At 43.8% G+C, this 26,997-nt stretch overlaps 1 protein-coding gene across 2 annotated transcripts in view; it reads right to left on the bottom strand.

Moving 5' to 3' along the window:
- The window catches only part of LOC110504482 (annexin A6), a 93,157-nt gene extending 71,999 nt beyond the window's left edge, over nucleotides 1–21,158 (bottom strand). The window contains exons 1-17 of one of the 2 annotated variants that reach the window (XM_036969860.2): nucleotides 20,757–21,158; nucleotides 19,192–19,236; nucleotides 15,656–15,740; nucleotides 14,839–14,933; nucleotides 13,604–13,717; nucleotides 13,362–13,452; nucleotides 10,898–10,977; nucleotides 10,557–10,613; nucleotides 10,336–10,429; nucleotides 9,870–9,965; nucleotides 9,637–9,695; nucleotides 8,808–8,930; nucleotides 5,984–6,042; nucleotides 3,640–3,718; nucleotides 1,901–1,982; nucleotides 1,646–1,740; nucleotides 1,108–1,221 (exon numbers count right to left, since the gene is read on the bottom strand). In XM_036969860.2, coding sequence (XP_036825755.2) covers nucleotides 1,108–1,221; nucleotides 1,646–1,740; nucleotides 1,901–1,982; nucleotides 3,640–3,718; nucleotides 5,984–6,042; nucleotides 8,808–8,930; nucleotides 9,637–9,695; nucleotides 9,870–9,965; nucleotides 10,336–10,429; nucleotides 10,557–10,613; nucleotides 10,898–10,977; nucleotides 13,362–13,452; nucleotides 13,604–13,717; nucleotides 14,839–14,933; nucleotides 15,656–15,740; nucleotides 19,192–19,200 — 1,332 coding nt within the window. In that variant the 5' untranslated portion in view covers nucleotides 19,201–19,236; nucleotides 20,757–21,158. The remainder of the gene's footprint in view (nucleotides 1–1,107; nucleotides 1,222–1,645; nucleotides 1,741–1,900; nucleotides 1,983–3,639; nucleotides 3,719–5,983; nucleotides 6,043–8,807; nucleotides 8,931–9,636; nucleotides 9,696–9,869; nucleotides 9,966–10,335; nucleotides 10,430–10,556; nucleotides 10,614–10,897; nucleotides 10,978–13,361; nucleotides 13,453–13,603; nucleotides 13,718–14,838; nucleotides 14,934–15,655; nucleotides 15,741–19,191; nucleotides 19,237–20,756) is intronic. The other variant, XM_036969858.2, reaches the window with a different exon arrangement.
- Between the last annotated feature and the right edge of the window lie 5,839 nt (nucleotides 21,159–26,997).

Raw genomic sequence — 26,997 nt, 5'->3', positions numbered from 1 at the left:
ACAGTGGCCTCCATCATTCTTAAATGGAAGAAGTTTGGAACCACCTAGACTCTTCCTAGAGCTGGCCACCCGGCCAAACTGAGCAATCAGGGGAGAAGTGCTTTGGTCAGGGAGGTGACCAAGAACCCGATGGTCACTCTGACAGAGCACCAGAGTTCCTCCGTGGAGATGGGAGAAGCTTCAAGAAGGACATTCATCTCTGCAGCATTCCACCAATCAGGCCTTTATGGTAGAGTGGTTAGATGGAAGCCACTCCTCAGTAAAAGGCCCATGACAGCCCGCTTGGAGTTTGCAAATGGCACCTAAAGTCTCTCAGACAATGAAAAACAAGATTCTCTGGTCTGATGAAACCAAGATTGAATTATTTGGCCTGAATTCCAAGTGTCACGTCTGGAGGAAACCTGGCACCATCCCTACGGTGAAGCATGGTGGTGGCAGCATCATGCTGTGGGGATGTTTTTCATCGGCAGGGACTGAGAGACTAGTCCTGACCGAGGGAAAGATGAACGACGCAAAGTACAGAGAGATTCTTGATGAAAACCTGCTCCAGAGCGCTCAGGACCTCAGACTGGGGAGATGGTTCATCTTCCAACCTGACAACGACCCTAGACAACGCAGGTGTGGCTTTGGGTCTCTGAATGTCCTTGAGTAGCCAACCAGAGCCCGGACTACATCTCGATCGAACATCTCTGGAGAGATCAGAAAATAGCTTTGCAGTGTCGCTCCCCCTCCAACCTGGCAGAGCTTGAGAGGATCTGCAGAGTAGAATGGGAGAAATTCCCCAAATTTGGGTGTGCCAAGCTTGTAACGTCATACCCAAGAAGACTTGAGGCTGTAAACACTGCCAAAGTTGCTTCAACAAAGTACTGAGTAAAGGGTTTGAATACTTACATAAATGTGATATTTCAGTTGTTTTTTTAAATATACATTTGCAAACGTTTCTTAAAATCTGTTTTTGCCTTTTTCATTATTGGGTATTGTGTGTAGATTGAAGTAATTTCATACATATTAGAATAAGGCTGTAACATAACAAAATGTGGAAAAAGTCATTGTGTCTGAATCCTTTACGAATGCGCTGTAGATACACTGACCACCATCTCTTCCTACCTCCATCGCTTTCCTCATCATCTTGGCGTCAAACTCAGCGGGCGTCAGCATCAGGCCGATAATCAGCCTCTCCAGGTTCTTAGAGAGCTCAGACTTCAGATCCTTCATCAGGTCCTATAGGAGAGGTCGTAGTTAACACCCAGAACAGATGACGGGGGTGGCAGGGTAGCCTAGTGGTTAGAGCGTTGGACTAGCAGCGGAAAGTGTTGCAAGTTCAAACCCCAGAACTGACAAGGTACAAATCTATCGTTCTGCCCCTGAACAGGCAGTAAACCCACTGTTCCTAGGCTGTCATTGAAAATAAGATTTTTTTCTTAACTGACTTGCCTAGTTAAATAAAGGTAAAATAAAAATGATCATCTGATCCTGTGTACATCTGTAGCCCATGTGTGGAACTACTGGCACAAAATGGCTGCTGTGCATCACCCACTCACTGGAATGATGTCATCACATTCCAGCAAACAGAGTTTTGGATGCGGTGGGTTTCACAGTACAACGCAAAGCTCTACCATGTGAGTGTTGGGGATGTCTGTCTTACCCTGCCGAGGATGGACTTAAATGCCTGTCTGATCTCCTGTCTCTGCTCGTTGCTCCTGTTAGCCACAATGTCAATGATGACGTCTTCATCTGTGCCTGAAGACACGGCAGAAACAATGGTTATAAATACCTGTTTTATCAAACACTTCCACACAATATGTTTAATACAATACCATATGATGTATGAACCAGTTACAACAACGTCATTAACACGGTTAGAGTGAAGGTGATGTGTTTTCCATGGGAGGCTATGTACCAAAGCCTTTCATGGCTTTCCTCAGGTTCTGAGCATCATCAGCCGGGTCGAAATCACTGGCAGGACGGATGGTTGGTCTGAGCTGAAGAAGAGAGGATGATGATGAGAGGGGGCAGGGGACAAATCAGATATAGTAAACACACACACACACACACACACACACACACACACACACACACACACACACACACACACACACACACACACACGTGTATAGTAAAGGCAAAGCCGTTATTGCATAATCCTCCTTCTGAAATGTCAACACTTCATAGGGTCAGAGCAGCAAGCATGCACAGGTCAACACGGGGTGAGGGAAACCAGCAAGGGAGGAGATGGTAGAGTTATCAACAGCAAGGGAAAATATGGTAGAGTTATCACCACGGGGTGAGGGGCCACAGCAAGGGAGGAGATGGTAGAGTTATCACCACGAGGTGAGGGGCCACAGCAAGGGAGGAGATGGTAGCGTTATCACCACGGGGTGAGGGGCCACAGCAAGGGAAGAGACGGTAGAGTTATCACCACGGGGTGAGGGGCCACAGCAAGGGAGGAGATGGTAGAGTTATCACCACGGGGTGAGGGGCCACAGCAAGGGAGGAGATGGTAGCGTTATCACCACGGGGTGAGGGGCCACAGCAAGGGAAGAGACGGTAGAGTTATCACCACGGGGTGAGGGAAACCAGCAAGGGAAGAGATGGTTGAGTTATCAACACGGGTGAGGGAAACCAGCAAGGGAAGAGACGGTAGAGTTATCAACACGGGGTGAGGGAAACCAGCAAGGGAAGAGATGGTTGAGTTATCACCACGGGGTGAGGGAAACCAGCAAGGGAAGAGATGGTTGAGTTATCAACACGGGTGAGGGAAACCAGCAAGGGAAGAGATGGTTGAGTTATCAACACTGGGTGAGGGAAACCAGCAAGGGAAGAGATGGTTGAGTTATCAACACGGATGAGGGAAACCAGCAAGGGAAGAGATGGTTGAGTTATCACCACAGGGTGAGGGAAACCAGCAAGGGAAGAGACGGTAGAGTTATCACCACAGGGTGAGGGAAACCAGCAAGGGAAGAGACGGTAGAGTTATCACCACGGGTTGAGGGGCAACAGCAAGGGAGGAGATGGTAGAGTTATCACCGCGGGGTGAGGGAAACCAGCAAGGGAAGAGACGGTAGAGTTATCACCACGGGGTGAGGGAAACCAGCAAGGGAAGAGATGGTTGAGTTATCAACACGGGGTGAGGGGCCACAGCAAGGGAAGAGATGGTAGCGTTATCACCACAGGGTGAGGGGCCACAGCAAGGGAAGAGATGGTAGCGTTATCACCACAGGGTGAGGGGCCACAGCAAGGGAAGAGATGGTTGAGTTATCACCACGGGGCGAGGGGCCACAGCAAGGGAAGAGATGGTTGAGTTATCAACACGGGTTGAGGGGCAACAGCAAGGGAGGAGATGGTTGAGTTATCAACACGGGTTGAGGGGCAACAGCAAGGGAGGAGATGGTTGAGTTATCAACACGGGGTGAGGGGCCACAGCAAGGGAGGAGATGGTAGAGTTATCACCGCGGGTTGAGGGGCAACAGCAAGGGAGGACATGGTAGAGTAATCACCGCGGGTTGAGGGGCAACAGCAAGGGAAGAGATCCTTGTAAAGGTATTGAGATGCATGGCAGAGCCAGAACAAACATGCAATCTCTGAAATGACACCCTACACAGTGTACTACTTTTGGGATGTGTGAGCAGAGGGCCAAACCTGGACTTTTGTCATGGCGCTTGTTTCCCACATCTTGTAGGCTAGCTGAGCAGCCTCTGGGAAGAACTCTCCTGCAAGGCTGCATGACCAATTATAGACTAATGAGTCAAGGAGTATGGAACAGACTGAATCAGAAAAACAGACTGGGCTGGGCATCCTGAAGATTCAAAACACTTTAATAATAAAATGTATCTAATCATGAGCCAACTCTATATTTTAAGTAGAAATTGTTCACCAATATTTTTTTAGATTCCGTCTCTCACAGTTGAAATGTACCTATGATTAAAAAAAAATACAGACCTCTACATGCTTTGTAAGTAGGGAAAACCTACAAAAATATTATTCTAAAGAATAATAAAATAATAATAACTATGAATAATCAATTCATAGTGTAAAAGAATGTGAGCTGGGTTGTACTCTTTCTGGACATTTCCTGGTGTTTTTGTGGTGACCAAAAAACTGAGTGGGTCAAGCATAACACGTCAACCCTGTTACCCATAAATAGGAAGGAAATGAGGAATACCGTATTCAGTTGCACAAGTGAATGCATTCAAACTAAATGTCTCATTTTCCTCTGACTCGGAGAGGCGCAGGGGGCTGCCTTAAAATCCATGTCCACGTCATCGTTACCCGACTATAACTATTTTGGCAAGAAGACAAATACGCGCGAAGCTTGCATTGCCACTCCCTGTTGCACACAACAAGCTTCCATTTCCCCCGTCGCAATGGGGTTTATGGCTGTTTTAAACCCCTTAGAGTTGATTATCGCACGGGTATGTCAATCTAAGTTAAATAATCAAAGAATCCCCATCAAAATCCTTCAGTTTAAACTAGAGATATTATTGGATGCGTCTCAATCCACCTCATCTGCCCATATTGTACTTCTGCATCTGTGGTGGGAGGTGGCAGAGCTAGAGCGGTGTTTGTCAGAACATGAGACGCCCCGAAAATTGGTCTTGTCGGGTAAATGTCCGCAGCGTCCAGAAGGTGTGAACTACAAACTATTATGACAACTATATGGAAAGATGAGCCTCTCACAAAGGTGTTTTCCGTTTTGCTTTACGAACCCCACAAGTGTCAGGAGACATCGGGTTCTCGGTCACCTCCAAGGCCCTTCTCCCCCGATTGCACAGTTTGGCCGGGCGGACAGCTCTAGGAAGAGTCTTGGTGGTTCCAAACTTCTTCCATTTAAGAACGATGGAGGCCACTGTGTTCATGGGGACCTTCTACGCTGCAGAAATGTTTTGGTACCCTTCACCAGATCTGTGCCTCGGCACAATCCTATCTCGGAGCTCTACGGACAATTCCTTCAACCTCATGGCTTGGTTTTAGCTATGACATGCACTGTCAACTGTGGGACCTTATATAGACAGGTGTGTGCCTTTCCAAATCATGTCCAATCAATTGAATTTACCACATGTGGACTCCAATCAAGTTGTAGAAACATCTCAAGGATCATCAATGGAAACAGGATGCACCTGAGCTCCATTTTGAGTGTCATAGCAAAGGGTCTGAATACTTATGTAAATAAGGTATTTCTAAAAACCTGTTTTCACTTTGTCCTTATGGGGTATTGTGATGTCATTATGGGGTATTGTGATGTCATTATGGGGTATTGTGATGTCATTATGGGGTATTGTGTGTAGATTGATGAGGAAAAAATATAATTGAATCCATTCTAGAATAAGGCTGTAACATAACAACATGTGGAAAAAGAGAAGGGGTCTGAATACTTTCAGAATGCTCTGTATCTCCTGGAATAGCATAGACACTTCAGAACCCTGTTTTTATGATTTATTTTCTGACTGTCCTTTTTGACATGTATGAATGTGTTATTCAATGCGTTTCTATCGGCTTTAGTAGTAAAGGCTAAAATTGTTATTTTATCAAATACCTATTTTTTTTAAATGTTGATACCTAAAGGGGTCACACAATTAAAAATCAAATAGCAAAATTATCCACAGTATGACCATCTTAGTATGACCACAACATCGATATCATGACCATAATTCCTTATGTCAGCTTTGCACTCCCCCAACCTTTACACTATAAGCAGACTCTGTTCTGACCCTTCAGGCTTGCCTGTTGAGAGTTATATATGAACAGTATTTCTCCTCTGACTCATTCCTAAACTATGACCACATTTCATTCTAAATTCTCTCACTTTTTAGGGAAGCTTTGGGTTTCAGCTCCTTGGCTTACTGTTTTCTCAGAAAAAGTCATTGTCGAATCTGCCAACTGTGGATAAACTGAGATGGTGCAATGTCACCCCCAAGCGGTGAAAATGAACTACTAAAAATACCCAGTAATGATGAGCTCCATCAATCAGCAGTAACTAACTTACTCATCGTCTCCTCCACACAGGGCGAGCAGAGTCCTCTTGTAATCTCCTGATGTGTCTTCCTGATGGGTAGAAGACCAGACGGAACATTAAGACATCATGTTAAAATATATACAGTCAGGGAGATATACAGATAGTTAGACAGGGACATATAGACAGACAGCTAGTTAGATAGACAGACAGACAGCTAGATAGATAGGGAGATATACAGATAGTTAGACAGACAGATAGCTAGTTAGATAGACAGATAGCTAGTTAGATAGACAGATAGATAGGTAGAGAGACAGATAGCTAGTTAGATAGACATATAGATAGTTAGACATATAGATAGTTAGAAAGACAGGGATATATACATATAGTTAGATAGACATATATATACAGTTAGATAGACAGATAGCTAGTTAGATAGACATATAGCTAGTTAGACAGATAGGTAATTAGATAGATAGTTAGACAGATAGCTATATAGATAGATAGTTTCGATATACTGATAGCTAGTTAGATAGACATATAGATAGTTAGATATACAGATAGCTAGTTAGATATACAGATAGCTAGTTAGATAGATATATAGATAGTTAGATATACTGATTGCTAGTTAGATAGACATATAGATAGGTAGATAGACATATAGATAGTTAGACAGATAGCTATATAAATAGATATATAGATAGTTAGATATACTGATAGCTAGTTAGATAGACATATAGATAGTTAGATATACAGATAGCTAGTTAGATATACAGATAGCTAGTTAGATAGATATATAGATAGTTAGATATACTGATTGCTAGTTAGATAGACATATAGATAGGTAGATAGACATATAGATAGGTAGATAGACAGATAGCTAGTTAAATAGACAGAGAGCTAGTTGGATAGACAGGGAGATATACAGATAGTTAGTTAGACAGACAGATAGCTAGTTAGACAGACAGATAGCTAGTTAGATAGACATAGATAGGTAGATAGACAGATAGCTAGTTAGATAGACATATAGATAGTTAGAAAGACAGGGATATATACATATAGTTAGATAGACATACATATACAGTTAGATAGACAGATAGCTAGTTAGATAGACTGATAGCTAGTTAGATAGACAGATAGCTAGTTAGATAGACATATATATATAGTTAGATAGACAGATAGCTAGTTAGATAGACATATATATACAGTTAGATAGACAGATAGCTAGTTAGATAGACTGATAGCTAGTTAGATAGACATAAATATATAGTTAGATAGACATATAGCTAGTTAGATAGACATATATATATATATATAGTTAGATAGACTGATAGCTAGTTAGATAGACCGATAGACAGATAGCTCGTTAGATAGACAGATAGCTAGTTAGATAGACATATATATATATTTACTGTTAATTTTTGTTGTTTTTCACTTTATATTTTCACTTTGTATGTTGTCTACCTCACTTGCTTTGGCAATGTTAACACATGTTTCCCATGCCAATAAAGCCCTTGAATTGAATTGAATATAGTTAGATAGACAGATAGCTAGTTAGATAGACTGATAGCTAGTTAGATAGACATATATATATAGTTAGATAGACATCTAGCTAGTTAGATAGACATATATATATATAGTTAGATAGACTGATAGCTAGTTAGATAGACAGATAGCTAGTTAGATAGACATATATATATATAGTTAGATAGACAGATAGCTAGCTAGTTAGATAGACCAATAGCTAGTTAGATAGACAGATAGCTAGCTAGTTAGATAGACAGATAGCTAGTTAGATAAACATATAGATAGTTAGAAAGACAGGGATATATACAGATAGTTAGATAGACAGATAGTTAGTTAGATAGATAGACAGATAGCTAGTTAGATAGTTAGATAGACAGGCAGCTAGTTAGATAGACATATATATAGTTAGATAGACATATAGCTAGTTAGATAGACAGATAGCTAGTTAGATAAACATATAGATAGTTAGCTAGACATATAGCTAGTTAGAAAGACTGATAGCTAGTTAGATAGACAGATAGCTAGTTAGACAGACATATAGCTAGTTAGATATACAGATAGCTAGTTAGATAGTTAGATAGACAGATAGCTAGTTAGATAGACATATAGCTAGTTAGATATACAGATAGCTAGTTAGATAGACAGACAGCTAGTTAGATAGTTAGATAGACAGACAGCTAGTTAGACAGACAGATAGCTAGTTAGACAGACAGATAGCTAGTTAGACAGACAGATAGCTAGTTAGACAGACAGATAGCTAGTTAGACAGACAGGAAGATAGACAGTATGGAGTCATAATGTTACTCTTATCTCAGTCACTAGACAAGGTGACTAAGAACTCAGTCACTAGACAAGGTGACTAAGAACTCAGTCACTAGACAAGGTGACTAAGAACTCAGTCACTAGACAAGGTGACTAAGAACTCAGTCACTAGACAAGGTGACTAAGAACTCAGTCACTAGACAAGGTGACTAAGAACTCAGTCACTAGACAAGGTGACTAAGAACTCAGTCACTAGACAAGGTGACTAAGAACTTAGTCACTAGACAAGGTGACTACGAACTCAGTCACTAGACAAGGTGACTAAGAACTCAGTCACTAGACAAGGTGACTAAGAACTCAGTCACTAGACAAGGTGACTAAGAACTCAGTCACTAGACAAGGTGACTAAGAACTCAGTCACTAGACAAGGTGACTAAGAACTCAAGTCACTAGACAAGGTGACTAAGAACTAAGACAGAACTTCAAACAAGAGGCATTATAAAGTCTGGAGGTTACAATCTATAGGATCAAAGCATATACGGGTTTAAGATAAGTTAAGTTGTATCACCTTGATCATGTTGTACAGGGACTTCTCATAGCACATACGGAAGCACTCCCGTATATCCAGCATGTCAATCTCAGAACGACAGATCATGATCCTGATCAGAGTGTTGTCTTGCGTACCAAGACCCTGGAGAGAGAGAGAGAGAGAGATTTACTGTTCACTTTTTATTGTTTTTTTCACTTTTGTTTATCCATTTCACTTGCTTTGGCAACGTTAACATATGTTTCCCCATGACAATAAAGCCCCTTGAATTGAATTGAAATAGAGAGAGGGAGGGAGAGAGAGAGACAGAGAGAGAGAGAGAGAGAGAGAGAGAGAGAGAGAGAGAGAGAGAGAGAGAGAGAGAGAGAGAGGGGAGAGAAAGAGAGAGAGAGAGAGAGAGACAGAGACAGAGAGAGACAGAGAGAGAGAGACAGAAAGAGAGAGAGAGAGAGAGCGCGAGACAGAGAGAGAGAGACAGAGAGAGACAGAGAGAGAGAGAGAGAGAGAGATACAGAGAGACAGAGAGAGACAGAGAGAGAGAGAGAGAGAGAGAGAGGGGGGAGAGAAAGAGAGAGAGAGAGAGACAGAGAGAGACAGAGAGAGACAGAGAGAGACAGAGAGACAGAAAGAGAGAGAGAGAGAGAGAGAGCGCGAGACAGAGAGAGACAGAGAGAGAGAGAGCGCGAGACAGAGAGAGACAGAGAGAGACAGAGAGAGAGACAGAGAGAGAGACAGAGAGAGAGAGACAAGCCCTTTGAATTGAATTGAGAGCTTGTTGGTCAGAGTGAGATGGATATGAGCGCGGCTGAGACTGAAAGACTTCAATAAGAATAAGCAGTTGATTTTTTACCTTCATAGACTTGTAGAGACGCTTGGCGAAGTACATAGGTACACTCCTGATGCACTGGACTGTAGGAGACAAGACGCACAAGACAGACATGTTGAAATAAGGGTTCGTGGATGACTTGACTAGGTATGATTAGACCAGACTGAACGAGACGGTGAGTGTACTCCACGATGTTCAATTTGATTTCAATTTGGTTCCGTCTGATTTTTAACCATCAGAAAGAGTCCAACACGTACCGACAGCCAACATGAGGTTCTCAAAGTCACCAGACAGCTCACTCTTGATACTGTCCTCTATGGACGTCCCTGCTATCTCCTGGTACTTATCAAACACTGCAGGAAGAAGACAAGAGAACGGAGTCATTCCCTGGCATGGTATCCTAGTCAGTGAACTATTGAGACCAGACCACAGACACATAACTCAGCAGCCTGATACAACCAGGATCCCTGTGTGTTGTGGGTGTGACAAGAAATGACCCATTCACACTAGTAAATGTCACACTGACGTCATACTGGATATGTTCCAAATGGAACCCTATTCGTTACATAGTGCACTACTTTTAACATCTATGGGTTATAGACAGCGCACTATGTAGGGAGTAGGGTGCCATTTGGGATGTAACCAATAGTTCTGGTCAGGCTGAGGTCATGATACTGTTGTCGCGCTCAGCCTCATGTTTATGTACCCCAGTGTTATACTCACCCATCTGTAGGTGGTCGAAACTGCGGTTTCCCAGCAACATAATGAAAATGGACTCCTCTGTGCCCCACTGCTCCTCCCCGGCTGCAAACAGCACCTGGAAAGTGTTGAAAAGTGATAGTTAGAGACAGGAAGAAAGGGGTGAGGTTGATAGGGTTGGGTAGGGGATCAAATGCTTGGTGTTTATATTATGGGGAACGTGTTCTCCTGCTTTAAACACTCACCTGAGCGTCCTCCTCTATTAGATCAGTATGCACTACTCCTGGTTCATCTCTGGTTCCCTGGAGAAAAACACACACACACACACACACACACACACACACACACACACACACACACACACACACACACACACACACACACACACACACACACACACACACACACACACGCCTTGGTTAGGACAACAACAAGTTCGGTAACAGATTGGTACCCAGACTAGATCAACTTACAAAATAACGAAAACCAGAAAACAAGCTATTGACAGCCTTTCAAATAGTCAAATCACATTTAGATTGATTTACATTTCCTGTTTCCATGGCTGTGACCTTATAAAACAACTTACCTGGAGTAAAACAACCAGCATCTTCTTAAAGTGCCCTGAGGTCTCTCCTGTAACGTCCTCCTCGATGTCTGAGCCGTAAGCTGAAGACAGTAACAACACAGGCAGTTAATAACGCAACCAGGATTTCACTGGAACATGCTGTGTTTGTCATACACACACTACATGACCAGAAGTATGTTGACAACCTGCTCGTCGAACATCTCATTCCAAAATCGTGGGCATTAATATGGAGTTGCCCCCCCCATTTGCTGCTATTACAACCTCCACTCTTCTGGGAAGGCTTTCCATTAGATGTTGGAACATTGCTGCAGGGACTTGCTTCCATTCAGCCATGCGGCTATGGAACCCCTGACCTGTTCACCGGACATCCCAGACCTTCTGTTTTCAACTCTCTCGAGACAGAAAGAGCAGTAGAGATATTCTGAATGATCGGCTATGAAAAGCCAACTGACATTTACTCCTGAGGTGCTGACCTGTTGCACCCTCTACAACCACTGTGTTGATTATTATTTGACCCTGTTGGTCATCTATGAACGTTTGAACATCTTGGCCATGTTCTGTTCCTCTTCTGGCTGTGGTGGGTGGACTGGCCACCCCTCATAGCCTGGTTCCTCTCTATGTTTCTTCCTAGGTTCTGGCCTTTCTGGGGAGTTTTTCCTAGTCACCGTGCTTCTACACCTGCATTGCTTGCTGTTTCGGGTTTTAGGCTGGGTTTCTGTACAGAACTTTGTGACATCAGCTGATGAAGAAGGGCTTTATAAATACATTTGATTGATTGAAGAGCATTAGTGAGGTCGGGCACTGATGTTGGGCGATTAGGCCTGGCTCGCAGTTGGCGTTCCAATTCATCCCAAAGGTATTCGATGGGGTTGAGGTCAGGGCTCTGTGCAGGCCAGTCCAGTTCTTCCACACTGATCTCTGCAAACCATTTCTGTATGGATCTCGCTTTGTGAACGGGGGCATTGTCATGCTGAAACAGGAAAGGCCTTCCCCAAACTGTTGCCACAAAGTTAGAAGCACAGAAACATCTAGAATGTCATTGTATGCTGTAAGGTTAATATCTCCCTTCACTGGAACTAAGGGGCCTAGTCCCGAACCATGAAAACAACCCCAGACCATTATTCCTCCTCCGCCAAAATGTACAGTTGGCACTATGGATTGGGGCAGGTAGCGTTCTCCTGGCATCTGCCAAACCCAGATTAGTCCGTCGGACTGCCAGATGGTGAAGCGTGATTCATCACTCCAGAGAACATGTTTCCACTGCTCCAGAGTCCAATGGCGGTGAGCTTTACACCACTCCAGCCAACGCTTGGCATTGCGCATGGTGATCTTAGGCTTGTGTGCGACTGCTCGGCCATGGAAACCCATTTCATGAAGCCCCCGAGAAGCAGTTCTTGTGCTGACGTTGCTTCCAGAGGCAGTTTGTAACTCGGTAGTGAGTGTTACAACCGAGGACAGATGATTTTTACGCGCTACACGCTTCAGCACCCATTCTGTGAGCTTCTGTGGCCTAAGCCGTTGTTGCTCCTAGACGTTTCCACTTCACAATAACAGCACTTACAGTTGACCCGGGCAGCTCTAGCAGGGCAGAAATTTGATGAACTGTCTTGTTAGAAAGGTGGCATCCTGTGACGGTGCCACGTTGAAAGTCACTGAGCTCGTCAGCAAAGGCCATTTTTACTGCTAATGTTTGTCTATGGAGATTGCATGGCGGTGTGCTCGATTTTATACACCTGTCAGCAACGGGTGTGGCTGAAATAGCCAAATCCACTAATTTGAAGGGGTGCCCACATACTTCTGTAGAGTATGTCATACTGTTGCTGCGGCAACAGGAAATGGGAATTCAAGTGTAGAGTATGTCATATGTCATAGAGTATGTTGCTGCGGCAACAGGGAATGGGAATTCAAGTGTAGAGTATGTCATAGAGTATGTTGCTGCGGCAACAGGAAATGGGAATTCAAGTGGAAATTACAAAACTTCAGAAGCCTTGAATACACTACACGTTTGCATTTCCTGCCGTGTAGCAAAAATTCTCAGCAACAAAAGAGTGATCAAACTAGTTAGCTAGCTACCCCTCTGTTTCACCTCTGAACTGCCTCTGCTCTAGCCTTCCTCCTGGTGCCGACTATCTCAAGCCATTAACTACCCTGCCTGCCATGAGCGGTCATTAACTATTTGTTTTGGTTTTTATAAATTGTATCTTTTTTTTAAACATTTTTTGTTGTTGCTTAAAGCTCTTTGACTTTGTAATAAAAAATGCTATAATAATACATTATTATTATCATATGGTGTATGTCATATGTATTTGGCTTTAACTATAGATCATAGATCTGCAGGTATCTCCACCATTCAGCTTCTAATGCTTCTAATGGGAGATAGGAAATATATCTTACTATCTATTCTAATGGGAGGAGGAAATATATCTTACTATCTATTCTAATGGGAGGAGGAAATATTTCTTACCATCCTTGTATGCCTCCACCAGGTCGTGTATCTGTTGGTTGTTCCTCGAGGCCAAGACTTCAATCAGGCACTTCTCATCTGTTCCTGCCCCCTTAGAAATAAAGCATTACATTAAATACAGAATGGCACAAGTTACTAACTGGACTGTGTAACAGTTGGTGTCTGATGTGGGTATTCTCAATTCTGATCATTTTCCTGTTTCTTAACTTTTTACTTCCAAAATCTCGAAGACATTATCTTACTTTGATGGCATCGTGGATCTCTTTGGCGTCATGGTAGGCCTGGGGTCTCATCAGACTGACGATGAGGCGTTCAAAATGCCCCGTCAGCTCATACTTCAGGTCATCTATCAGGTCCTGGGGAACAGAGACGTCTGTTAGGAAGTTACCCTCTCACGGTGTGCGCACACTGAATTGTGAATTGCGAATTGACTGGACAAACTTACCTTAAAGAATTCAACACAATTAGTAAGACACGTGTCTGTTTTGAAGTTGTCCTGTCATGATTTGTGACACAACGTGCTCAGTATAGTGAGTTCAACAACGCTTCTGTTAGCGGCAAACATGTTACTTAGCAACAATTTCAGTTGAACGATTTGAATGAATATTCCAAAATATTACAGTGAAACATTAAACAGATCCTTTTTTGTAAGGATAACTGAGGCAGTTTAGGGATAATGGTCAAACTGCAAATGACGTTGCTATTCCTACTACATGTAATGGGAAAGCCTACAGGGTTACATTATTATTTGTAGTGGCAGTTTAGACCCCAAAACAGACACTGACGTTCTCTACACACTACCTTCGCAGACTGTTAGCTAATGTTAGCACAAAACAACACAAATGGAAAATGTTAGCTAATGTTAGCATAGAACAACACAAATTGGAAATGTTAGCTAATATTAGCACAAAACAACACAAATGGGAAATGTTAGCTAACGTTAGCATAGAACAACACAAATGGGAAATGTTAGCTAAAGTTAGCATAGAACAACACAAATGGGAAATGTTAGCTAATGTTAGCATATAACAACACAAATGGGAAATGTTAGCTAACGTTAGCATAAAACAACACAAATGGGAAATGTTAGCTATTGTTAGCATAAAACAACACAAATGGGTAATGTTAGCTAACGTTAGCTAATGTTCACAAACTGATGCATGCACCTCTGGAATTTAACTAAGAATGTATTGTACCTTCTAATAAATGGCACACTGAATTGTGCAATTTGTGGTATAGCTACATTTTACACCGTGGTTTTAGCTGATACAGATCCAGTATTTACCTGGTATTAACTATAGATGATAGAGTGGGTCAAAGTAACAATGGGTACTTTCTGATATATAGTGATGTTTATGTACATGAATCCTCCCCCCCCAAAAAAATGATTTCAATGCAATCCAGGTCCAGCTCTGGAAAGGTACAGAAACGTGATGATAGATGTGATGTTAGATGTTATGATGTGATGTTCCTGTACCTTCCCATAGCTAGACTTGTACGCCTGTACAATCTCCTGTCTCTGAGCATTGCTTCTGCCAGTGACCAAATCCAAGATGGCCTCCTTGTCGCTGCCTGCAGAGCACAGAGGAAGATCATCAGTAACATCATTAGTAACATTTGACTTTAGAACCTTGTCAGCCAGGGCTGTCCAATCCTGTTCCTGGAGAGCTACACCACTGAAATAGAATGATTCTAATCTATTCCTATGAGCTACCCTCCTCTAGATTTTTGCTCCAACGCCCGTTGTAACTAAACTGATTCTTATCAACCAGCTAATTACCAGAATTAATTACCAGAATTACCAGGGTTGGAGTTAAAACCTACAGGACGGTATCTCTCCAGGAACAGGGTTGGAGTTAAAACCTACAGGATGGTTTCTCTCCAGGAACAGGGTTGGAGCTAAAACCTACAGGACGGTATCTCTCCAGGAACAGGGTTGGAGTTAAAACCTACAGGACGGTATCTCTCCAGGAACAGGGTTGGAGTTAAAACATACAGAATGGTATCTCTCCAGGAACAGGGTTGGAGTTAACCTACAGGACGGTATCTCTCCAGGAACAGGGTAGGATGTTAACCTACAGGATGGTATCTCTCCAGGAACAGGGTTAAATCAGCCCTGTTCTAAACAGCCGTGAATACTGGTGTTGGAGTTGTGTATCTCTAGCCTGGTTAATAAACCAGACAGAACTGAAGTAAACTGAAACAAAGTGCAGTGCATTGTTCTGTTTGGTTTTACCAGGCTAGTGTACCCCTGCCCTAAAGTGGATACTGAGTGTAGCTACGGTGTTACTCACCGATGCCTTTCATGGCATTGTAGAGAGTCTCAGCATCTGCGCTGGCATCAAAGTCTGGAGCATCGGTTACTGTGCCTCGGAACCCCTAGAAAAATATTCATGACATTTTATTCACTTAATCAGGTCAGTTGTTAAAGAACACATTTTCATTCATAACAATGAGTTTCAGAGCAAAGGTTGATTGAGCCAACTGGAAGCTTGGTATGACTAGTTCGGCACAGAAGAATGAATGAGGGGCCAGGAATTGCTCTGGGCCTGTCCCAGGTTTAATTAAAGTCACAGGGAAGTGAGGGGTTATGGGTGTATTTGTGGGCTGTGTTGGAGTATATGATGGCCTTGAGGAGCTGTGTGGGTGAATAGGGAGCAGGAAGGGGCTGTGTGGGTGAACAGAGAGCAGGAAGGGGCTGTGTGGGTGAATAGGGAGCAGGAAGGGGCTGTGTGGGTGTACAGGGAGCAGGAAGGGGCTGTGTGGGTGTACAGGGAGCAGGAAGGGGCTGTGTGGGTGTACAGGGAGCAGGAAGTGGCTGTGTGGGTGTACAGGGAGCAGGAAGTGGCTGAGTGGGTATACAGGGAGAAGGAAGGGCTGTGGCTGCAGTCTCTGTGGCCGAGCCTGCCCTGAGCAGAGGGTTGACAGGCAGACAGACAGCTGACACCAGTCTGCCCGCCTGCCTACAGCTGCCCCCTCCAGAACAGCAGTGTGTGTGCAGGGAGGAACGGGGAGGTCAGGTTACACACACAGAGACCTGCTCAGTCTGCAGGGGTCTGACACGGTTTCATAGAAGCTGACTTCAAATCAACACGGTAACAATAAAACAACACAATAGTCACCAGGGCTGCAATTCAATCAAATATTCAGTGCGGAAAATATCGGTGTTCATATGACGTGAAAATACACGTTGAAGATCACGTGATAAACAAGAACCAAATAAACAGCTCAGAGACTACAGATCTGTCTTGAAGAATCCCCAGCCTATATCTGATACGTATTTCTTATCCTGTATGTGAGAAACATATCCGTTTCTGTGGAGATTCTTTCTGCTGCATTGAGGCACACAGCCAATGTCTCCTACCCAGAAATCCAGCCAGTCAGACAGCCAAGGAGGCCACTGCACATGCTCAGATGTGCCCCTACTACAGCTCTACCATAGAGACCATCACTCCCCAGGACAGCTGGGAGGTCCCACCCACATAGCGACAGGACCAAACCAACGGGCCTATAGCAACGGTCCTTTCAGCAAACAGACTGTTCAAGCAGCAAATAAGCATCGTAGAACATAGATAATCACAGTATGTTCAGATGATACCAGTGAAATACTAGAGCTATTTGTTTTGATGATAAAACTAAACTACAGCAGTGATTGGCTGCATGCAACTTCCATTCAGACACTGCACTATCCTTGGCACCAGTCTGTCTGTGCTATGGCTAACTTGTCGTTTGTCTTGCTACTCTGGTGTAGCCATCCTTGGACATGCTTTTGATATTACATAGTCTAGTGTAACAGTATAGCTTTGGTCTGTCCCCTCGCCCCTACCCGGGCTCGAACCACACATCAACAACTGACACCCACAAAGCATCGTTACCCATCGCTCCACAAAAGCCGCCGCTTCAAGTTTCAGGGCGAGTGACGTCACCGATTGAAACGCTATTAGCGCGCACCACCGCTAACTAGCTAGCCATTTCACATCGGTTACACTAGCATGGCAATCCTTAGACATGGTTTTGATATTAAATAGTCTAGCAGAGCCATCTTTGGACATGGTTTTGATATTAAATAGTCTAGCAGAGCCATCTTTGGACATGGTTTTGATATTAAATAGTCTAGCAGGGCCATCTTTGGACATGGTTTTGATATTAAATAGTCTAGCAGAGCCATCTTTGGACATGGTTTTGATATTAAATAGTCTAGCAGGGCCATCTTTGGACATGGTTTTGATATTAAATAGTCTAGCAGGGCCATCTTTGGACATGGTTTTGATATTAAATAGTCTAGCAGAGCCATCTTTGGACATGGTTTTGATATTAAATAGTCTAGCAGAGCCATCTTTGGACATGGTTTTGATATTAAATAGTCTAGCAGGGCCATCTTTGGACATGGTTTTGATATCAAATAGTCTAGCAGAGCCATCTTTGGACATGGTTTTGATATTAAATAGTCTAGCAGGGCCATCTTTGGACATGGTTTTGATATTAAATAGTCTAGCAGGGCCATCTTTGGACATGGTTTTGATATTAAATAGTCTAGCAGGGCCATCATTGCAAATCTCCTCTTGTTGACTGGACTTTCAGAGCTTACGTGAGCGGAACCTGGGTGTCCGAGGCTTGGCATCAGATAGAGGAGCAGGCCTGACGGAACCTGGGTGTCCGAGGCTTGGCATCAGATAGAGGAGCAGGCCTGACGGAACCTGGGTGTCCGAGGCTTGGCATCAGATAGAGGAGCAGGCCTGACGGAACCTGGGTGTCCGAGACTTGGCATTAGATAGAGGAGCAGGCCTGACGGAACCTGGGTGTCCGAGACTTGGCATCAGATAGAGGAGCAGGCCTGACGGAACCTGGGTGTCCGAGGCTTGGCATCAGATAGAGGAGCAGGCCTGACGGAACCTGGGTGTCCGAGGCTTGGCATCAGATAGAGGAGCAGGCCTGACGGAATCTGGGTGTCCGAGACTTGGCATCAGATAGAGGAGCAGGCCTGACGGAACCTGGGTGTCCGAGGCTTGGCATCAGATAGAGGAGCAGGCCTGACGGAACCTGGGTGTCCGAGGCTTGGCATCAGATAGAGGAGCAGGCCTGACGGAACCTGGGTGTCCGAGGCTTGGCATCAGATAGAGGAGCAGGCCTGACGGAACCTGGGTGTCCGAGACTTGGCATTAGATAGAGGAGCAGGCCTGACGGAACCTGGGTGTCCGAGACTTGGCATCAGATAGAGGAGCAGGCCTGACGGAACCTGGGTGTCCGAGGCTTGGCATCAGCTAGAGGAGCAGGCCTGACGGAACCTGGGTGTCCGAGGCTTGGCATCAGATAGAGGAGCAGGCCTGACGGAACCTGGGTGTCCGAGGCTTGGCATCAGATAGAAGAGCAGGCCTGACGGAACCTGGGTGTCCGAGGCTTGGCATTAGATAGAGGAGCAGGCCTGACGGAACCTGGGTGTCCGAGGCTTGGCATTAGATAGAGGAGCAGGCCTGACGGAACCTGGGTGTCCGAGGCTTGGCATTAGATAGAGGAGCAGGCCTGACGGAACCTGGGTGTCCGAGGCTTGGCATCAGATAGAGGAGCAGGCCTGACGTATGCCTGCCGGAGCTCTCTCTGTGTGTCTGTCAATAGCATGTCCAGGTTGCCAGAGGGAAGTGACACCTTATACTGCTGCCATTACAATAAACAGATGCCCCAAGGCTGATGACTGCTCATCTGACCCCTCCTCTGTCCTTACCTCATTATCATACAGTCATTATGGAATAGGATACGTTTATCCTTATAGATCTACTGTAGCTACACATAGCACTGAGAGAATGGCAGACACAGGATTATAATTTTGACTTACCATTACCATATTTGGTCTTTTAAGGATATGCAGGAAACAATCAACCTGCAAGACAAGATATATACGAAGCAGAAATGAGAACAGAGAAACGTGTTGACATTCTGTTTAAGATGGTATCAATATCAACCAATCAAATGTATTTATGGAGCCCTTTTTACAGCTCGCAGTTGTCACAAAGAGCTTTTTACAGAAACCAAGGGGTCCTCTTCTGGCTGTTCCATCTTATCGATCCTAACTGTCAATGTTTACATTATATGATTGTGATCCACATGTGTGGCCGGATGAACAAAGAGATGCTATTGGACCATAGGCTCATGAAAATATACTCGATATGTCATTGAATGGTGGTGGTCCGGTTTCAGCACAACACCATCCACAGAACCTGCACTAGAGAAGACTGCATTGCAAGATCAAAACACTGTTTCATAATAAAAGTCACTAGTAGGCTTGCTATAGGATTATACAGGGAGAAGACACAACGGGGGCCCACCCACATGCTGACGCGTTCAGGGTAAATGTAGGGTGGTTGGCTTATGGCCTAGTGGTTATAAAGCATAGCCACGTTTTCTGCAGGAAACATGTTGGCTGCTTCTCTCCTGCAGTTCAGTGTGGCTACAGTGTTCCCTTTCAGAGTGGTAGTTAGCTTTAGCATCTGGTGAGGTGGAGAAAGGGGCACAGAACATCTAATAATCAAACATCTACTTTTACAAAGGTACGGTTGGGTTAAACTTGTTCTGACACTCTTGTTGAACTGTTTTGAAGCATCTCCACTTTGAACCAAAGCACACACGGTCTATGATGATGGATTCTACAGTAGATGGAAAAACTGTGTAGCTTAAGAATTTGTGTATCAGTAAAGGGAATGCTGTTGGACTTTCCAAATGAGATGTAAGTCATTCGGATTCTCATAAAGAATATATAGCGCAGGAGAAGCACTCAGTGAGGACAAGCAAGCACGCAGTATTGCAGTCAATTGTAGGATTTCTGAGAGTTTCTCCATTAGTGAGGATATGAGATAAACAATCTAAGAAAGGTATCTTAGTTTGTTTAAGATAAGCCCACAGCAGTGTTCAGTCTCCTAAAATAGTTTGATCCACAACCCCTACAGCCACAGAATGTCCACGACCACACCCCATCTCTCAGGCTCCCACCCCAAACTAATTATACAACTTCATATTCATAAAGCTTAAAACTTTTTTTAAAATGTATTTATTTTATTCTGTCTAAAAACACATAACTTAGAATTTGACTATTTACACAATGGACATCAATGTCAATAGACATGACTCATGTCTATGCTCAATCCCTTGCTTTACATTTACAACATCCTTTTCTCTATGTTGTTCTTTATACTTCTTGGTTTGTAAAATGGGACAGTGTGTCTGTTTATTACTCTCATTTCACAAACTTGCTATTATAGGCTTGGGCTAGGCTAATAATAGCCTAAACAAACCGTTATAGCTCCGTTATTGTCTTCACGTGACTTGCGACAACATTATCTTTGCCTATATTGTTGAGCATTTGACACTATAGGAAACTCGTTACAATGCAAAATGCAAACTCACCTCTTTTACAGAACTAATTTGATCCAAATCAACCCACGCCGCAGTGCTGACCTCCTCTCTCCTGCGTTTTGCCCGGTGTTGAAACAGCCAGCTGTCTTATTCACTGTCCTCGAGCTGACGTAATAACTGCGGCGCTCACCGGCAGTGCGTCAAAAAGAGTTTCCCTTTCAAACAGCGAGCCCTTCCACACTGAATAAAAATGGTGTTTACGGTAAATTAACAAAGATGTGAACAACTAATTTACTTGTGCTGTTTGGTCTTTCTGGATGCTCCATATACCCACTAAGCATGAACCTTCTTTAGGACTTATTTTTGGTCCTGTCAGATCAAAGAGGGATGCAATTGCAGCCAGCAATTCAGGGTGTTCCTGCATGTGGGAATTCTGGCACGTGCTGGAATCCCTCTTTATACTTCTATTGGTCCATTTCTAAGCTAGGACAGGAGGGAGGTGGGGCCAGTCCACTACAGGAGGTGGCTTTAATGCACAATAACGTTGGATGCCAGCCGCCGAAAAAACCTCACAGAGGAAGGGGCGGGGGTGACAATGGTAGCTAGTAAACCGTACACCGGTAGACAGTGTCCTTCCTCCCAGCCTGTCGGGCACTGTTTTCCTGCAGTTCTGTTAATGACTACGAGGTCAGGTGTTCGGCAGGCAGGAGCGAAGGACACTGCCAGCTGGTCCGGTACACAGCAGGCGGAATCGACACTGTGTACTAGCTAACTAACTAGCAGGCGACTGGTAGACAGTGTCCTTCGTCCCCGCCTGTTGGGCACGGTTTTCTCCGGGAACACAGCAGGCGGGAGGCAGAGGCAACACTATGTGCGAGCTAACTAGCAAGCTAGCACATGGCGTAACTAGCAAGCTAACTAGTTAGCTAACACACGGTGCCTGCTGTGCTAGCGGTAGGTAGGTAGGTGGGGGTGACCGGTAGACAGTGTCCTTCGCCCCCGCCTTTCAGGTACTGTTATCCAGCAGTTCTGTTAATGCAGGTGTTCGGCAGGTAGGAGCGAAGGACACTGTCTACCGGTGTCACTCCCGCTAGCTAGCAAGGAGGACTCTGGGAGGCGGGGGCGCGAGAAAACACAGATAATACTTTTATTTCCCTTTTGACCCACATTCAAATGTGTAATGTTCATCCAGGGACCATCCAGGGACCATCCAGGGACCGATGGGATGCTCGAAACGCCCTGAATTGCGGGCTGCAGTTGCACACTATTGTCCGGTCGGGTGTAGTAAAAACGTATTGATAAGGGGAGCGGCTCCCACCACCCACAGAGTGAATAGAGTGGAACCCCACTGGGTAGAGTGGGCCTCTGGGTAATATACCATCTCAGGATAGGTGCGACATCCTTTACCTTTAACCAGGAAAGTCAGTTATTTACAATGATGGCCTCACCCAGCCAAACCCAGACGACACTGCGCTGCCCTATGGGACTCACCCAATTGTGGTCCATTGTGATACAGCCTGGATTTGAGCCAGGGACTGTAGTGGCTCCTCTTGCACTGAGATGAAGTGCGCCACTCGGGAGCCCCTAACCCCACACATCCTTTGCCAGCACTTTGCCTCCAGTACTAAGAACTTGTTGTTTTGTTCAGTACTAAGAACTTAGAAGGACATCTGATGTTACTTAGTCTCCACCTTAGATATAAAAAAAAAGGGAACTAAGGGACAATCTCTGGTGGAGAGAATGCCGAGACTGTGCAAAAGCTGTCAAGACAAAGGGAGGATATTTAAAGAAACTCAAATACATTTTGATTTGTTTAACTTTTTTGATTACTTTATGATTCCATATGTGTTATTTCATAGTGTTGATGTCTTCACTATAATTCTACAATTTAGAAAATAGTAAAAATAAAGAAAAACCCTTGAATGAGTAGGTACTTTTGACCGGTAGTGTATGTGGATGAGCAATGTCAGAGGCATATACTAAGATACAGTAGAATACAATAGAATACAGCGTATACACATGAGATGAGTAATGCAAGATATGTAAACATTATTAAAGTGACTAGTGTTCCATTTATTAAAGTGGCCAGTGATTTCAAGTCTATGTTAATAGGCAGCAAGCAGCCTCTAATGTGCTAGTGATGGCTATAAAACATTATTAATCACTGAGAACGTACTTTGTGTGCAGTTGAAATATCCATAGAACGAATGACCAAAAAAACAAGTATTTTCAACATTTGTAAATTATGTTTTTTCAACTTTTATTCAGAACCCGAAAATGAAACTGATTTCAATGTCCGGAAAATACATATTTTCAACTTTAATTCAAAACTAAAATGAACCTGATTCAAATTATGTGTATTATGTTACGTCTACCTCTGAGTCCAGGTTGCATGCAGAGGAGCCACCTCCACCAGAGTGAATGTTGCAATCATGTTATGGTCAGGTTATGAGAGGAGCCAGTATTGAAACATTGAAACAACATGCAGGGCCTTCTGTACAAGCATATTCAGATCTATTATTCCGCTGTTATAATAGTTTGAACCTTAGTGAGAGAGAGAGAGGTATGACTGGTGTGTGTGAGCTGTGAGGCCTACCGGTTTGTGACTTTGCCAGAGCTGAGCATTCTGTGTGAGAGATTGTGACTGTGCTATTTCTGTCTCTGCTGGCTGTGGTGGGAGCCATTCCGGTCAGAGGGTAATGTAAAGCTAGACTGGAGAGAGGGAGAGAGGGAGCGAGAAAGAGGGAGAGAGTGAGAGGGGGGAGAGAGAGAGGGGGGAAAAAGAACGAGGGAGAGAGCAAGAGGGAAAGAGGTGGAGAGAGGGGAGAGAGAGAGTGAGAGGAGGAGAGCGAGAGAGGGGGGGAGGGGCAGAGAGATCAGAACTTGGGAGAATAGGAGAGGGGGGAGCGAGAGAGAAAAGCGAGAATGAGGGAGAGAGAAAGGGAAAGCGGTAGAGTGTGAGAGAAAAAGATAGACGGGAGAGAGATAGAGGGGAAGGAAAGAGACAGGGGGAGAGAGAGTGAGTGAGAGAGAGAGGAAGAGAGTGAGGGGAGAGAGAGAGAGAGAGAGAGAGAGAGAGAGAGAGAGAGAGAGAGAGAACGGGAAGAGAGATCAGAGTGTGAGTAATTACTGTTAACCCAGAAGTAAAATCTTGTGTAATTTGGTCAGCTGCATAATTAACTTCTGTGTTCACACTGTGTGAACACAGGGGCGGCAGGGTGGTTAGACCGTTGGACTAGTAACCGGAAGGTTGCAAGTTCAAATCTTAGTGTTTCAAAGGCACGTGAACACAATCATGTCAGACTTCCCAGTTTCCCATTTCCCACAAGAACACATGAAGCCACCCTAAGCACAGCCTTTGTCCAATCCTCACACACCCAAATAACCATGAAAACCCCAAAACGGAACTAATGCTGTTATCCCTCTGGGATTTCACTGACATGTTTTGTGATATTTGCGGGATAAAATGCTAGATTTTTGTGCCGCAATTCTGACATTTTGCATGGCAATTTGCAATGATTCTGTCCAATTTTGTTGAGAAAATGCGCTGACGAGGGAAAAAGTTTGTTGACGTGTGGTTGATTGGTTGATTGAATCACATTATGCGGTAAATGTAAAAGATGATTGGTTGATTGAATCACATTATGCGGTAAATGTAAAAGATGATTGGTTGATTGAATCACATTATGCGGTAAATGTAAAAGATGATTGGTTGATTGAACCACATTATGCGGTAAATGTACGATGATTGGTTGAAATTGCAAGCCCTCTTCTTTTTTTTTTTACTGCGGTGATGGGTCAGTTTTATGTGATAATATTGCAATGATTTGACTGTTTTATGCGGAAATAGTGCGGAGATTGGTCAAATTTGCAAGCCCTCGCATAATATGCGAGGAATGGTTGATTTTGCCAAAAATGTTGCGATCGCAGTTGTCTCATGCATCCCATTCAGTCCCGGCAGATTCTTCGTCTACACGCATCATCTGCCCACGGGAGATTTGAGTGTGTGGGACAGTGGGACTGTATGACTGTATTTACATCACTGCCAGTAATACTGGCCACTACTTCTCCCCTGTTAGCTTCCCAAAAGACACCTGGCTTTCCTGGTCATGCACCTTACAGCACAAACAGGGTAGACAGAATTTGGAGATTAAAATGTTCCCAACCCCCGCCAAAGTATGATGGCATTTTGAGACGTTTTACAAGATTAGTTAATCTGCCACTGTATGCAGTAACTTTAATACCTTTCAATCACATCCCAGGGAAAGATAAGTATGTTTTTCTCTGCTTTTCCCTGAGCAGAATGTGAAACTATGCCCTGGATTACTGTCAAGGTTAAACAACAAAAAAAGTAGCTGTCTACTACAGACACACAAGGCTATTTTCTCTTCTTATAGTTAGCCAGATTACACAGCAATGTGATCCCTGAGATGTTATATATGCAAGATGGAGCCAACAGACACGGTTACCCTGTTCCTAACTCCTAGCAAACTTTGCGGAATTTGTACTTTTTTTTGTGTGTGTTATTTCTTACGTTATTTCCTCAAAACGTTTCTAGTATTATTTACTACAGCCGAAAATACATTTTTGGACATTAGATCGGCGGTCAATCACCAGAAATCCAACCAGGAATTCTACTTCCCTGACCTGGACAATAAAAGAGACGAGCTCAGGGCGAGGATCACCTTTCAGAGAGACATAAGGGGCTGTAAACATACTCTCTGGGAAAACAAAGGTGGAAGGGTATGTAATGATTAACAACTCATGGTGTGAATGTGGTTTTATAGGTACTCAAGTTCTTTTGTTCTCCCAATCTGGGATATCTCACCATCAAATGCAGACCACATTACATCCCAAGATAATTTTCTTTGGTTACTGTCACTGCCGTGTATATTCACCCCCAAGCCGACACTGCAACCCCTCTCAAAGAACTACAGTGGACTTCGCACAAACTGGAAACTGCATATCCTGAGGCTGTATTTATTGTAGCTTTGGACTTTAATAAATGAAATCTGAGGAAAACGCTCCCGAAATTCTACCAACACATCTCGTGTTACACGCAAATAGAACATGCTTGACCATTGTTACTCTACCTTCTGGAACATCTACGAGTACCCTCCCCCTCCCTCCCTTCAACAAATCAGATCACGCCTCGATCCTGCTCCTCCCCACCTATAAGCAGAAACTTAAACTAGAAACACCCGTGATAAGGACTGTTCAAAGTTGGTCTGAACAATCAGAATCTATGCTTCAAGACTAATCTGATCACCCGGACTGGGAAATGTTCCGGGTCACCTTTGGGAATAACGTTAGTATAGATGTATACACTGACTCTGTGACTGGGTTCATCAGGAAGTGCATAGAGGATGTTGTTCCTACTGGAACGATTAGGACTTATCCAAACCAGAAACAGTGAATAGCTGGCAGCATTCACACAAAGCGCAAACCACCACATTTAACCAGGGCAGGGTACTGGGAACCTGGACGTGTATAAACAGACCATTCCTTAGAATCTGGAAGGTTCACTCCTACTCAGAAACCGTGGATAGAATCACCGTCGGTATGGTTACAGCAGCTAGAGTAATCTTTAGAATCTGGAAGGGCCACTCCTACTCAGAAACCGTGGATAGAATCACCGTCGGTATGGTTACAGCAGCTAGAGTAATCCTTAGAATCTGTAAGGCACACTCCTTCTCTGAAACCGTGGATAGAATCACCGTTGGTATGGTTACAGCAGCTAGAGTAATCCTTAGAATCTGGAAGGTTCACTCCTACTCTGAAACAGTGGTCATAATCACTGTTGGTATGGTTACAGCAGCTAGAGTAATCCTTAGAATCTGGAAGGTTCACTCCTACTCTGAAACCGTGGAAAGAATCACTGTTGATATGGTTACAGCAACTAGAGTAATCCTTAGAATCTAGAAGGGCCTCTCTTGCACTGAAACAGTGTAGAATCAATTTTGGCGGTGGCATCTTATGAGCAAATGCTTGCTAGGATCACTGGTAGAAATGTAAATTATAGAAGCTGGGCGTATATTTGTCATGTTTCTAAGACTGGGAGGTGATTACTTCTGCTTGTGAACCCATTTAGTTCAGTATTGTAGCTTGTGAACCCATTTAGTTCAGTACTGTAGCTTGTAAACCCATTTAATTCTGTACTGTATCTTGTAAACCCATTTAGTTCTGTTTTGAAGCTTGTGAGATAATATGTGCACTGTTTTATTATATTTTTATTTGTTTGTTCTGTGGAAAAAAGGGAAAAGTAAATACAACTTTAATAACAAAAAAAATG

Source organism: Oncorhynchus mykiss, chromosome 25 (genome assembly GCF_057628025.1).
Source record: "Oncorhynchus mykiss isolate SJ-2025 chromosome 25, ASM5762802v1, whole genome shotgun sequence".
Lineage (NCBI taxonomy): Eukaryota > Metazoa > Chordata > Actinopteri > Salmoniformes > Salmonidae > Oncorhynchus > Oncorhynchus mykiss.
The sequence above is the reverse complement of the archived record's forward strand: the minus strand, read 5'-3'. Positions and strand labels throughout refer to the sequence as shown.